This window comes from Gobio gobio (assembly GCF_949357685.1).
Source record: "Gobio gobio genome assembly, chromosome: 22".
Taxonomy (NCBI): domain Eukaryota; kingdom Metazoa; phylum Chordata; class Actinopteri; order Cypriniformes; family Gobionidae; genus Gobio; species Gobio gobio.
In genome coordinates, this window is record NC_137118.1 from 16,316,378 (window position 1) to 16,329,417 (window position 13,040).

Here is a 13,040-nt window from a genome sequence, read left to right on the forward strand (position 1 = left end):
AAACAAGGAAGGAAGGAAGGAAGGAAGGAAGGAAGGAAGGAAGGAAGGAAGGAAGGAAGGAAGGAAGGAAGGAAGGAAGGAAGGAAGGAAGGAAGGAAGGAAGGAAGGAAGGAAGGAAGGAAGGAAGGAAGGAAGGAAGGAAGGAAGGAAGGAAGGAAGGAAGGAAGGAAGGAAGGAAGGAAGGAAGGAAGGAAGGAAGGAAGGAAGGAAGGAAGGAAGGAAGGAAGGAAGGAAGGAAGGAAGGAAGGAAGGAAGGAAGGAAGGAAGGAAGGAAGGAAGGAAGGAAGGAAGGAAGGAAGGAAGGAAGGTCTCTGAGTCTTTCTGAGTCAGTTTTGTTTAGGCAGTAAATTCTAATCATAAGATTTTCAGGGCTCTTGCCTTTAAATTAGCATTTAATGAGTCTTTTGGAAGATTGAACATTTGCATCATGCTATTTTAGTCGACTCAACAGGTGCTACATTTCTTACAGATCCAGTAAAATATAATAATTCTGAAACTATAAACATCAAATGAAAAATAAAACAACAGGTCATGACACAAACAAAGGAAGGATTATGGTTTTATGAGGCCCTGCGTTATTGCATTTTCCCCAGGGATTAAACAAATTATAAGATCTTATAATACCTTGTAATTGCGACTTTACATTCCACGCGACTTTTTATCCACCTAGTGAGCTGCTTTGCTATATATTCCCTTCATTCGTAGGGCAGAATCCTGAAATGAAACTTTAAAAATGCTTTTCAAAGCAACTGATTGGATGAAGCACATAGGATAGACTTGACTGACAACTGATTTCAACAGAGTCTGGCATTAGCATTTTGCTAAGCTAACTATACTCTAATGGGTATAAAAATATATAACATAAATATTGGGTAAAGTTGAGTCTTTAATAGACTTCATCAGTATTTTATAATTGAAATAATCATACCGTAAGCAAAAAATGAAGTAGGATGGAACCTTAGAAAGAAGCATTATGCCGATACTCGACTGATTTCAATGGAGTTTGAAATTAGCATGTTGCTAAGCTAACAACATAATATTCTTAAAACTATGAAAATACACAGATATTGGGTAAAATAATTAACTTTTTTTCATTTGTGTTCTTTATTATTGAATTATATCTTTTGGTCAAAATTAGGTAGAAAGTTTCATAATTTTGATAAGTTATGTAGAATAGATGTTGCTAAACTAACTAAGAAATACTCTAACTATAACTATAAATATACACAGACAAATACTGGGTAAAATAGTCCTTTTTTAACATTAGATTTAAAATATTTTTATAAACTTTTCAATATTGATTGACTAATTTATGCTGACTGTACACTTTGGAACAGATTTTGCATCAGGAACATGCCTATGGTGCCTTAAAATACTGCCTAAGTTGGCAGCTCACTAGATTTTCGAAACGAACCAGAGAGACCTTATTTCACAATCCAATCAGTTCGCCATAGATAGAAATCAATTTTTCACATAATATATCCTGTTTCATTTAGAAATACAATATGGAACTTCTCATAATTCTTGCAAATGCGGCTTGTCAAGTGACTGATGTCGATTCTTTCTGTAGTATATTAATTACAAGTAGCGTTTGCCTGTCAATAACAATTTTTATGTTTCCTTTGTTTTCACTTGACTCATCTTAAGGCCCCTGGCAGTCTGGAAGCTCCCTGGCCTGGTCCATGATCCATCCCTGTAAGTATGGGAATAAATACAAATACAATATTTCGTATAATATACATGTATACTGTATATAGTACCAATATTTAGCATGTCACTTCGATTCATGTGCCCACCACATTCACGGTATATTCATATTTTATGGTGACTGAAATTAATCCGACTACTGCTCACACATTGATCCCGCAACTCATTCGGCTAGAGCCACAATTCGAAAAATGATACAACACGTCAATATCAAAAACACTACGCAAACACTGTGGTGCTGTAATTTTGTTCTCTAATCGAAACAGTTACTTGGTCACAAAAATCAATATAAATCAATCATACAAGCTTGTGAAAGCTCACGTGGTGACAGATGTGCTGTTGTTCAAGAGCGTTGAATTTGTCAGTGTGTCGCTAGATTGTGTCGTTAGAGGAAAAATCCATTGATGGCTTGTACAGTCTTTGAGTGTGGTGCCGTACTCATTTGCTTTTGACTCTCGTGTAACTCTCGGCTTAGTCCTCTGTACCTCCTACTCGTGAATCTGGACCCGGGAAGACCCTCTGGAAGTCTCAGGCTATGTGGCCACGGTTAGAGTGGCAAACGGATGTGCATGGCTGAGCTATTGGGTCTGGCGGCCAGGATGTAGATAGCGCTCTCCCTCAGGAAGTTGTCCCAGTTAACCGGTCTGGAAAACATAATGGTACAATTAGTTAACTGAGAAAGCTATTAAAACACTTATAAAAGCCCAATCTTGACACCTGTGATCCTAGATCCTATTTCAAACCTTCCTTTTATGTCAACAATTCTAGGAAACTATTCTCCTTCTGACAGAGACCTGAAGAATTCCAGTCTGAGGGGTTATAGAATGCATTTGCGCCCACACTGTTTTTCTATTCCATTCATTTTTCCCATAGGGATTTTAAAAGTGGAGTGTCTATTTACACTAAGTGCAAATAGCCTGCCGTGTTGGCAGAGGCTAGGGTATGCAAGTGACGTCACCGCTGGCCGGAGTGACTGCGGTTATGCCCACTGAGTGGCAAAAAGACTGAGTGGCAGCATTGGTTTTCAGTGTGAATGCCACAAAAACACACAAAACACATTTTAATTTGGGAAAGAGCTTTGAGATTGACTGTACAAATAGATTTGACAAGAAATCTGAGGTATATTTTTACAGGCTGAATTCATACCCTCTATTTGCACTTTCTCTGCCCACTGATGTCTAGACAAACTTACAGAAGATGCTGGGTTGTCAACAGTAGTAATAGTGTAAGGGGTAAGGCACGTGGCAGAAATTTTTGATGCAAATCGACGCAAGTTGCCTTTTGCTGAACTTGCTCTGCTCCCTTTTTTCCATCACATATCAGATCGGAAAGGCATTTATTTTCAATAAAAATGAAGAAAGTATTAAAAAGTGGAAATGAAGTGTCTAACGTGTTTAATAATTAAGTGTGTATCGTTTAGGGTAGGTTTGTGGCTTTATTGTCCCAATTAGGTGGCATCCATTTAATAATTTTAATAAATATAATAATTTATGTTATTATTGCATATCGTTCAATGTACAACAACACTGAGCTGTAAATAGTATCTGCCACTATTTATAAGTACAAATAGCATCTAACTATCTACAATTAGCCTATTGCAAAGAAAGTTGCTATTTTACATAGTGTAAATTGAATCTAGTTGCTGTTTACACTTAGTGCAAATAGCTACTGCCTTTTAAAAGTTGTTGTTAAAGTGTTATAATAAGCCATGGACCAAGCCAATAAGCCACGAGATGAATCACAAAACTACGAACTTTGATTTGAAGCAAAAACATTTTTGAAAATTGGACAAAAAGACAAAGGTACAAGACTGTGTACTTAATGGCTTTAGGGAGAGAAAGAATTATCCGAACAGCACAATCAAATTAAAAACGATGGAGGTATACAAAACTGCTAATTTACAAGTGTTGATTATATGTATAAAATATGTTTTAAGTTTATTTATGCAAACATTTCAGTATTTTGAGAGCATAGAGAGAACGCCATCTGCAGTGCTTCATGGGAGTGGGCGGAGCTAAAGAGCTTTTTTGCCTCTAATTGGTGCACAGGATCTGTAAAGCATCATGGTCAATGTAGTTTTTCACACAGGAATTCCGCTGTTAAACACAATTATTTTAAAAAATAAGCTGAAATAATGCAGGTTGATGGCTTCAACAGATGAAAAAAACATGGATTAACAACCTTGTAGCTCACAGTAGGTCTAGGTTTGTTCGAGGTTGTAACTAGAGAGTTATGGTTGATTGACATAGCATAGTTAAGTGGTTGCTAGGGTGTTCTGGGTGGTTTCTAGGTTGTTGCTAGGCAGTTGCTAAGCAGTTGATTGGTGTTCTATATGGTTGCAAGAACATTTCTATGTGGTGTTTAGGATGTTCTAGGTGGTTACTAGGGTGTTCTGAGTGGTCCTCTAGGTCATTGCTAGATGGCTACTAGACAGTTCTGGTCTATTGACAGGGCATTGCTAACCAGTTGCTAGGGTGTTCTTGGTGGTTACATTTATTTACATTTATGCATTTAGCAGACGCTTTTATCCAAAGCGACTTACAACTTGGGGGTACACAAAGCGATTGGTCATGAAGAGTCGAGTAAGTGGTTGCTAGGGAATTTCTACACAGTGCCTTGGGTATTCCAGGTGGTTTCTAGAGCATTGATAGTGGGTTCTGTTTGATTGACTTGGCATTTCCAGGTGGTTGCTGGGGTGTTTTGGCCAGTTTCTATGCTGTTGGTAGGTGGTTGCTAAGCAGTTGCCAGGGTGTTCTGGGTGGTTGCTACGGCATTTCTACACTGTGCCTTGGGTGTTCCTGTTGGTTGTTAGAGCATTGATAGGGGGTTACTAGTGAGTTCTGGTTGATTGACTTGGCATTTCCAGGTGGCTGCTAGGGTGTTCTGGCTGGTTTCTATGTTGTTGCTAGGTGATTGCTAAGAAGTTGATTGGATGCTCTTGATGGTTGGTAGGGCGTTGTCAGGTGGTGCCTGAATGTTCTAGATGGTTGCTAGAGCGTTCTGGGTGGTTTCTGTGCTGTCAACAGGCAGTTGTTGTGTTATTGCTATGCAGTTGATATGGTGTTTTGGGTTGTTGTTAGGGCGTTTCTAAGTGGTTGCTGGAGTGTTGCTAGGAGGTGCTCAGGAGATGGCTCAGATTCCTCCTTTATTGTAAGTCTATTACTTTTTTTCAATAGATTTATTCCCAACTGGGTGAGAATCATGGACAATGGGATTTGATTATTATGGTAGCATAGTTTTGCCGTGTGTATTTGAGTGTTAGACCATCTGCATTGTAAGTGAACACACTCACACCAACCTGTTATCATTCTCCATGGCTTTCTCTCTGCTTCTCTCGCTGCTGGAACTGGCAGGGCTGCTCTCAGATATCGGACCAACATGGCTGATACTGCAGATGAAGAAAGCAAGCTGAAACACACGCTTTTTGATTCCGTCTCTTCCACACAGACACACTACTGGAAAGCTCACAGCAGGCAGCATTTCTACCGTCTCTGGGTTTTCACACTCTAATTTGTTGTCCGCATGACACCTCAGAGCCCAGGGAGACGATAAGACAAAACTAGTTCACTCATGTGCAGAAACATGCATTCAGGACTTGAATTGGAATTCAAAATGCATTCTCAATTCAACTCTGAATGGCCCACAATCCTTGCACATACACTCACAAACTGCAGACTTTGCATGCCATTGAGTACACTGAAATGATCTGACAAACTTCATTGAGTGAAATAAATTCATTTACAACAAGAACACTTCCTGTAATTAAGTTCAATGACGTGTGAAGCAAAACTGAGTGCAACCGTGACCAGAGCGTTGAACAGCGACCCAAACATCTCCTGCAGAACTGGGACCGCTCAGAGTTCAGACTGTCTACTTTGATCTCAAGCCCTCAGTTGATTTTAATGAGCGTAAATTAGGATGCAAGCTTAGTCATGCCATGAAAGAGCCAAACACCCATCCCCATGCACCCACACACTCAGGTGCTCATTTAACCTGCTGTTTCCCTTAAAACTGATGAAAAATATCCTTATGGGTTTCTCTGAGAGGAACAAAAGCCCCTCTTTTGATCTTGATAATGGGAGGGTAAGATCTCATCTAATATAGCCACAGCGAGCGATCATTAGAGTCAGAAAACACCCAGTTTAGCTTTGATATTTTTAGCTACTGATTCCTTGGCCTCCATTATGGAATACAGTAATTGAGGTGAAAATGATTATAATGAGAATAATGATGGTGATGGCAGGGAACGTAAGATGTTTCCAGGGGAGGCCCATGCAGATCGAGTGACTTACCCCATACTGAACAAAGGGGAACACAATCCCATGAGTCTGCAGGGCAAATGGACATTCAGCAGTGGTGAAAAGGATGGGATGATTGGTGGAAAACAAAATAAAGCATGGAGGATGATGTCAAAACATAAAGTCCAAATACTGAATTCACAGATATGTTGCTAAGTCAATCAAAATTCATGTTAAAAAAAAAATAAAGTCAATCAATAGTGACTGTAAAGACATACTTATACTGTTACAAAAGATTTTCTATTCATCAAAAAATCCTGAATAAAATCTTATCACTGTTTCCACAAACATATTAAGCATCTGTTTTCAATACTGATAATAATAATAATAACAAAAATGTTTCTTAAGCATCAATCATATTAGAATGATTTCTGAAGTATCTTATGACACTGAAGACTGGAGTAATGATGCTGATAATTCAGCTTTGCATCACAGGAATAAATTACATATAAAAATATATTAAAATAGAAGTAACAATAGGCTATATTTATATTTTAAAAAATCATCATTCAACTAGACACAAAACTAAAACACTAAAAATGTTTTAAATGAATTCAAAATGATATATAAATAAAAATGAATGATTTCATTTAACCTCACGGCTGTCTAAGAGAAAGATTTGAGACATTAAAGACGTCAAATTTGTGATATTTCTTTCTGGGTGATGGCGCTTGAGGAATGAAGGATTCAGAAGGACAAATTATCCATTTGAGGTACCTGGCTCCATTTCCCCCCACAAATCTCTGCAAAAATGCATCATTCTGACTTTTGGACTCTTAGAGCGAGGTTTGAATTATGATATGGCTAGCAAAGTGTGCTCTGTCAAAGTTAGTCCTTGTCCTTGAAATTAACCTGTCATTGAGAAACTTTTTTCCTTTCCACAAATGACTTACCTCACCGCTTATATCATCTAATTTATACTATGCATTAATCCCAAAGTCAGAACTGTCATCAAACGCGCTGCTTAATGATTCATATTCCCTCGGTAGAGTTCCTGAATGCAAAGTTAGCCAGTAATTCATGAGAAGAGATGGGGGATACATGCTAATAAAGTGAGAGCCGTTAGCATTGGCTAGCAGCTCGTGGAGCTTGGCAGCTTGACATGGCTATAAAAACTGCCAAGCTTGTTCCGATTTGTTGCTCCCAGAGGCCAGGCAAATTGGACGAGTCCCTTAAAATGATTTTGAAGTGTTTGTCTGAAGTTTATTGTTGATTATGTAAGTGGCTGTGATTAAGAAACGTTCAGAAATGTCCAGCTAACTATGATTAGCCTCAATGACTCTCATATAATTGGCTCACCTGACATTGCAGGACTGTGATTCTTTGTTAATCTTGTGGAACCAGGAGGTTTGGGCTCGTCTGGCTTCTCCGGCTGTAATGATCCCATCTTTGTCCTGGTCTACACTCTGGAAAACCGCTCGTGCCCGATCCCTCTCCTTTGCTGTAAGGATTCTCACCAGTGAATTCTTGATTGAAAAGAAAAACAGAATAATTTCCATAATGCTTTTGGTTGATTGCTTGATTGTGTTATAATTTAGCATTTTGAAATTATGGAACATTAAAATTGCTTATAAAACAAATAGTTACACTATTGGTTTTGCCACGTTAAAGCTGTTTATTTATCTAAATTGTAATAATATTTCACAATATTACTGTATTTTTGATCAAAGAAATGCAGAGCATAAGAGACTTCGGCAACACTACAATAAGATCTAATTTGTTAACATCAGTTAATGAATTAATAACATGATAATAACTAACAATGAGCAAGATATTGGTAACACTTTACAATGAGGTAACATTAGTTAACTACTTTAGTCAACATAAACTAAAAATGAACCGCATTTATTAATCTTAGTTAATGTTAATTTCAACATTTACTAATACATTATTAAAATCAAAAGTTGTATTTGTTAACATTAGTTAATGCACAGTGAACTAACATGAACGAACAATGAAAATATGTATTTTTATTAACTAATATTAACAAAGATAAAAATACTGTAATAAATGTATTGATAATTCATGTTAGTTAATATATTAACTAATGTTAACTAATGAAACCTTATTGTAAAGTGTCACCAATAACAGATTTTTATCTTAAAAATGTATTAGTACATGTTAAGATTAACATTAATGCTGTAGAAGTATTGTTCATTTTGAATTTACTAGTGTAAATAATGTTAATGAATAAAGTCTTATTGTAGCACTAGAGGAGAGTGATGTCATTGGGAAGCAGGAAATGCAGTAAAATAGCAGATGTAAACGGGTATGTCTCCCTCGTCTACTGTGATCCGATCGACCAAAATGACCAGAACAAATCTTAATACCAGGTGTAAACAGGGCCTTAGAGTGCGCATTTTTCTCACTGACTGTCATGATTCAAAGGAGCCTTTATGTTTGGCCATTACACAAAACAAGCTAATTTTGTTACACCTGACCCACATAACCTCAGTCTAGGGCTGTCAAATTAAAATTTGAATTTGAATAAACCTTACACTAAAATAAAAATCACAAAAAAACATTAGCATTTTAGGTGTGTGGCAGGCATAAGATGCGTTGATGTAAGAGTGGTTGCGTTTTGATAGTCTATATGATCCCACTAACTGTTGCAATGTTCATTCAAAATAATATATATAGAGAAACTCAACACGGAAATGATCTTGGTTACGTCAAAACCATAACCAGGCCGTTGACACAGAACGCATTTTCTGCGCTGATTTTCCATTATTTTCGATGTAAACATGCGCTAGACTGACATCTTTGACCGTTGCATTTGCGTCTCGCACAAGAGAGCCGCATGTTTAGAAAGCCATAAAGTTAAAAGAAGTTCATGCAAATTAGTGTGAGAGTGCAATTGCTAAAAAGCACCGGTGGGAGTGGAAAGTTCAGCGCGTGATCTACTGACAACGCGCAAATTAAGCAACACAGACACAGCCGGATCATTCATTTCCATAATGACCAACACAATCTATCAAGAGCAGTGCAAATTAGCATCTGATTTAAGGCATGTATTTTATATCTGGGCGTTAAATAATGGAGCAAATACCAGTAAATTGATGTGGCAGAGGGGGCGTGGTTTCGCGAGGTCTGCACGAAGAGAGAGAGTCAGGAGAGTGAAGGTGAGTAGGTTAAGTGCATGATGATAAACATATGTTCTCTGATTGCAGTGATTGGCGCGGAGAGATGGTATAAAAACCAGAGGAGAACAGGCATCAGGAAGAGAGACACAGACTGGGCACTCATGGACTGGAGAGACGGAATTGGAGAAAGATTGCCGTGAACAAGTTATATGAAACTGAGTTGTTGAGAGCACTGTGAGCGCAACTTTATTTTTGTACTACAAGAGTTTCGAATACACCACGAGTCCCAGTTACGCCGACCCTGCCTTCTTCCTCCTTATTTCTATGAACATTATTACAATTGACAAGCGCAAAAATCACCTAGCATGATTCGTTTAAATACTCTTCTCCCATGAATTTTGTGTCTGAAAGGGAAACTCCTACAAATGCATATGCGATAAGATCCACGCCTTTTCAGTGCTAATTTATCATTGCGTGTATATTCAGTAAATCCTGACATTAGTTTTTTAATGCCAAGAGGGTTTGCACTGGTGCAAGCTGTTAATAAATCTGGCCATATATGCGGTGCATTAATATTTTGCTCATTGCGCCTCCTTGTGGCCCCAGGAGACAAGTCAAAGACTTTTTTTCCCTATAGCTGAAATTATGCTTTTTATGTTTAAATATAATTTCAATATTAGTAATACTTAAGGAAAAAAATCTAATTTCGTTTTTCAGCCATTTTGACAGCCCTACCTCAGTCCGGAACTTCTGTAGCACTGAGAGTGACTCGTGGTAGAGGAAGTCAGACCACTCAATCTGACCCTTCTTCTCTGGATCCAGAGCTGCAAACTGGGTCAGAACCTCTTCTTCCTCCTCATCGGTCAAGTCTCTTTCAAAGAGCTGCTTGGTCACAAAGTGCCTGTACTGCAGGAGTTCATCTGACACCAGGCACGACTCTGAACAGAAAGTAGGTGAGAGGGAAGTTACAGCATTATCAATCAATGGAAACAGGTCAGCCCTAATTACAGTACTGATGTGATGAATTACCAGTAAACCTTTTATTTGCTTCCTTAGCTTACTCCACAAAGTCACACATTTAAAGCACGACTCTAGAAGAGGCTGTTAAAATGGGACTGAGAGAAACACCTGGAATGATCTTGCACTGCTTGAAAGTCTCCATCAGACTGTACATCTCTTCTTCAGTAAGCAGCAGGTTCACATTATCCTGAGGGATGAAGAGGAAGAGTCTTTCAATTCTGGTAGAGCAGGCACTTCACTTTAAAGAGAATAATACATTACACTGCTTCCTGTAATTGTTGAAACAACTGTATATAATATTAGTTTATTACTTTAATACTAGTAATAAAACAATAAGATGAGAACACTGCATCCACTGCTAAATTGTAAGATATTTAGATATGATTTTAGCATGTACAAGATGAAGATACATAATCCATAAGCCCTCTGACAATAGAACATTTATATATTTATACTGTATATACACTGAACAAAAATTATGAACACAACTGAAGAAGAAATGGCTTGAAGTGTGTGTGTGTGTGTGTGTGTGTGTGTGTGTGTGTGTGTGTGTGTGTGTGTGTGTGTGTGTGTGTGTGTGTGTGTGTGTGTGTGTGTGTGTGTGTGTGTGTGTGTGTGTGTGTGTGTGTGTGTGTGTGTTTGCTGTTAAGATGTGTTTGTCAGTTTGTTGTGTGGAATTTTGGCCACTGGGTAGTCACTGGTGACTTGGAACTGCATGTTCTTGCAGTGCCATCAGCCAATCAGTGTTGTCATGATGTTGTCATGAATTTCCTGCAGATACATAGTCACATGGCATTTATTGGTTACAAAAAAATGTGGTTATTGGTTTACTGGTTATAAAATTTGCCCCCATTTTTCATGAGCTGAACTCAAAGATCTAAGACTTTTTCTATGTACTCAAAAGGCCTTCTCTCAAATATTGGTCACAAATCTGTCAAATGATGTGTTAGTGAGCACTTCTCCTTTGCCGAGATAATCCATCCACCTCACAGGTGTGGCATATCAAGATGCTGATTAGACAGCATGATTATTGCACAGGTGTGCCTTAGGCTGGCCACAATAAAAGGCCACTCTAAAATGTGTTTTACTGTTCAGTGTATTGTCTTGTAAGCTTTATCACTTCAAGATAATTAGAGAATAAATTAATATTCAACACAAAATTAAATCACAGATCAGTATTATTCAATGACAAAACATATCATCTAAACTCAAAACTGTTCATATGAAATAAATCTCAAATGTTTATTTGGATAAAGTACAGTTGACAACTGATTAAAATGTTCAATCCTACAACTCATCATTTAAGGGTTATTAGTTAACTAACACAACAACAACAACAAATCAATAGCCTACTTGAAATACATTTACTGAAATAAAATATAATGGGATTTTTTTTTTAGCTTTTTACCCGCCAGCATTTAAAAAAAAAAAGTTGCCAGCCACCGCCAGGGTTTTTTATAATTTTCACAAAAATGTTATGGCCCATAGAATATTTTGATGTATGAAAATCTGAGCATGCAAAATATCAAAAGAAAGAGCAGACCCTCTGCTTTTAAACAAAACAACAACAAAAAAAACTTTTTATTATAGCTTCATGCTTTCCTTTTTTAATCAACACTTAAATATGGGTAAGTTTCATAAAAAAGCAACATTTTGAACAAAAAGCTGAGAAAATCACTATCCAGATCAGATTCAGAATGATGATCAAATACAGATGGAGTAGATCGAGTCCATCAACACCCCTAATGATTGCACAGTCCTATAGCTCGTCCTGGGTCGACATTTCATTCAGTAACTTTAGGCAGTTTTGATTTATATGATGTTTAATGTTGATGATCACGTTATTTTACATATGCATCTGCTTACATACGATCGCTTGTTTTTTTGCAACTTCGCCAGTGTGATGCTTTAAGCAATGTTCTGCTGGGAAACCTTGGGTCCTGCCATCCATGTGGATGTTACTTTGATAAGTACCACCTACCTAAGCATTGTTGCAGACCATGTACACCCTTTCACGGAAACAATATTCCCTGGTGGCTGTGGCCTCTATCAGCAGATAATGCCCCTGCCACAAAGCAAAATTGCTTCAGGAATAGTTTGAGGAGCACAACGAGATTGAGGTGTTGAATTGGCCTCCAAATTCCCCAGATCTCAATCCAATCAAACATCTGTGGGATGTGCTGAACAAACAAGTCCGATCCTTGCCTTACAATGCCATACAGTATATATAATGACAAAAACACAACTAAATTACTAAAACAACTCAAATAAAAATTTTAAATATAAAAGTAAAAACTCAATACTACAACCCCAAATCAGAAAAAGTTGGGACAGTATGGAAAATGCAAAAAAAAGAAAAAATAAGTGATTTCTAAATTTACTTTGACTTGTATTTCATTGCAGACAATATGAACACAAAATATTTCATGTTTTGTCTGGTCAACTTCATGTCATTTGTAAATATGCATCCTTTCCTGTCATTCAGACCTGCAACACATTTCAAAAAAAGTTGGGACAGGAGCAATTTAGGGCTAGTAATGAGGTAAAAAGGTTAAATAATGATGTGATTTGAAACAGGTGATGTCAACAGGTGATTGTAATTATGATTTGGTACAAAAGCAGCATCCAAGAAAGGTCTAATTCTTTAGGAGCAAAGATGGGCCGAGGATCGCCAGTTTGCCAACAAATACCTGAGAAAATTATTGAAATGTTTAAAAACAATGTTCCTCAAAGAAAGATAGGAAGAGATTTGGATATTTCACATTAAACAGTGCATAACATATTTAAAAGATTCAAGGAATCTGGAGGAATTTCAGTGTGTAAAGGACAAGGGCGCAAGCCTATGCTGAACAACCGTGATCTCCGATCCCTCAGGCAGCACTGCATCAAGAATCGTCATTCATCTATAAGCGATATCACCACATGGGCTCAG

The 13,040-nt window shown here is 37.6% G+C and overlaps 1 protein-coding gene across 1 annotated transcript in view; it reads right to left on the reverse strand.

Annotated features, from left to right (window-relative positions):
• Positions 1-2,254: 2,254 nt before the first annotated feature.
• Positions 2,255-13,040, reverse strand: part of phf24 (PHD finger protein 24) — a gene marked incomplete at both ends in the record, with an annotated part of 34,873 nt that continues 24,087 nt past the window's right edge. The window contains 6 exons of the mRNA XM_079804970.1: positions 2,255-2,351; positions 5,006-5,095; positions 6,000-6,035; positions 7,305-7,471; positions 9,824-10,026; positions 10,217-10,295. Of these exons, the coding sequence (XP_079661096.1) occupies positions 2,255-2,351; positions 5,006-5,095; positions 6,000-6,035; positions 7,305-7,471; positions 9,824-10,026; positions 10,217-10,295 (672 nt within the window). The remainder of the gene's footprint in view (positions 2,352-5,005; positions 5,096-5,999; positions 6,036-7,304; positions 7,472-9,823; positions 10,027-10,216; positions 10,296-13,040) is intronic.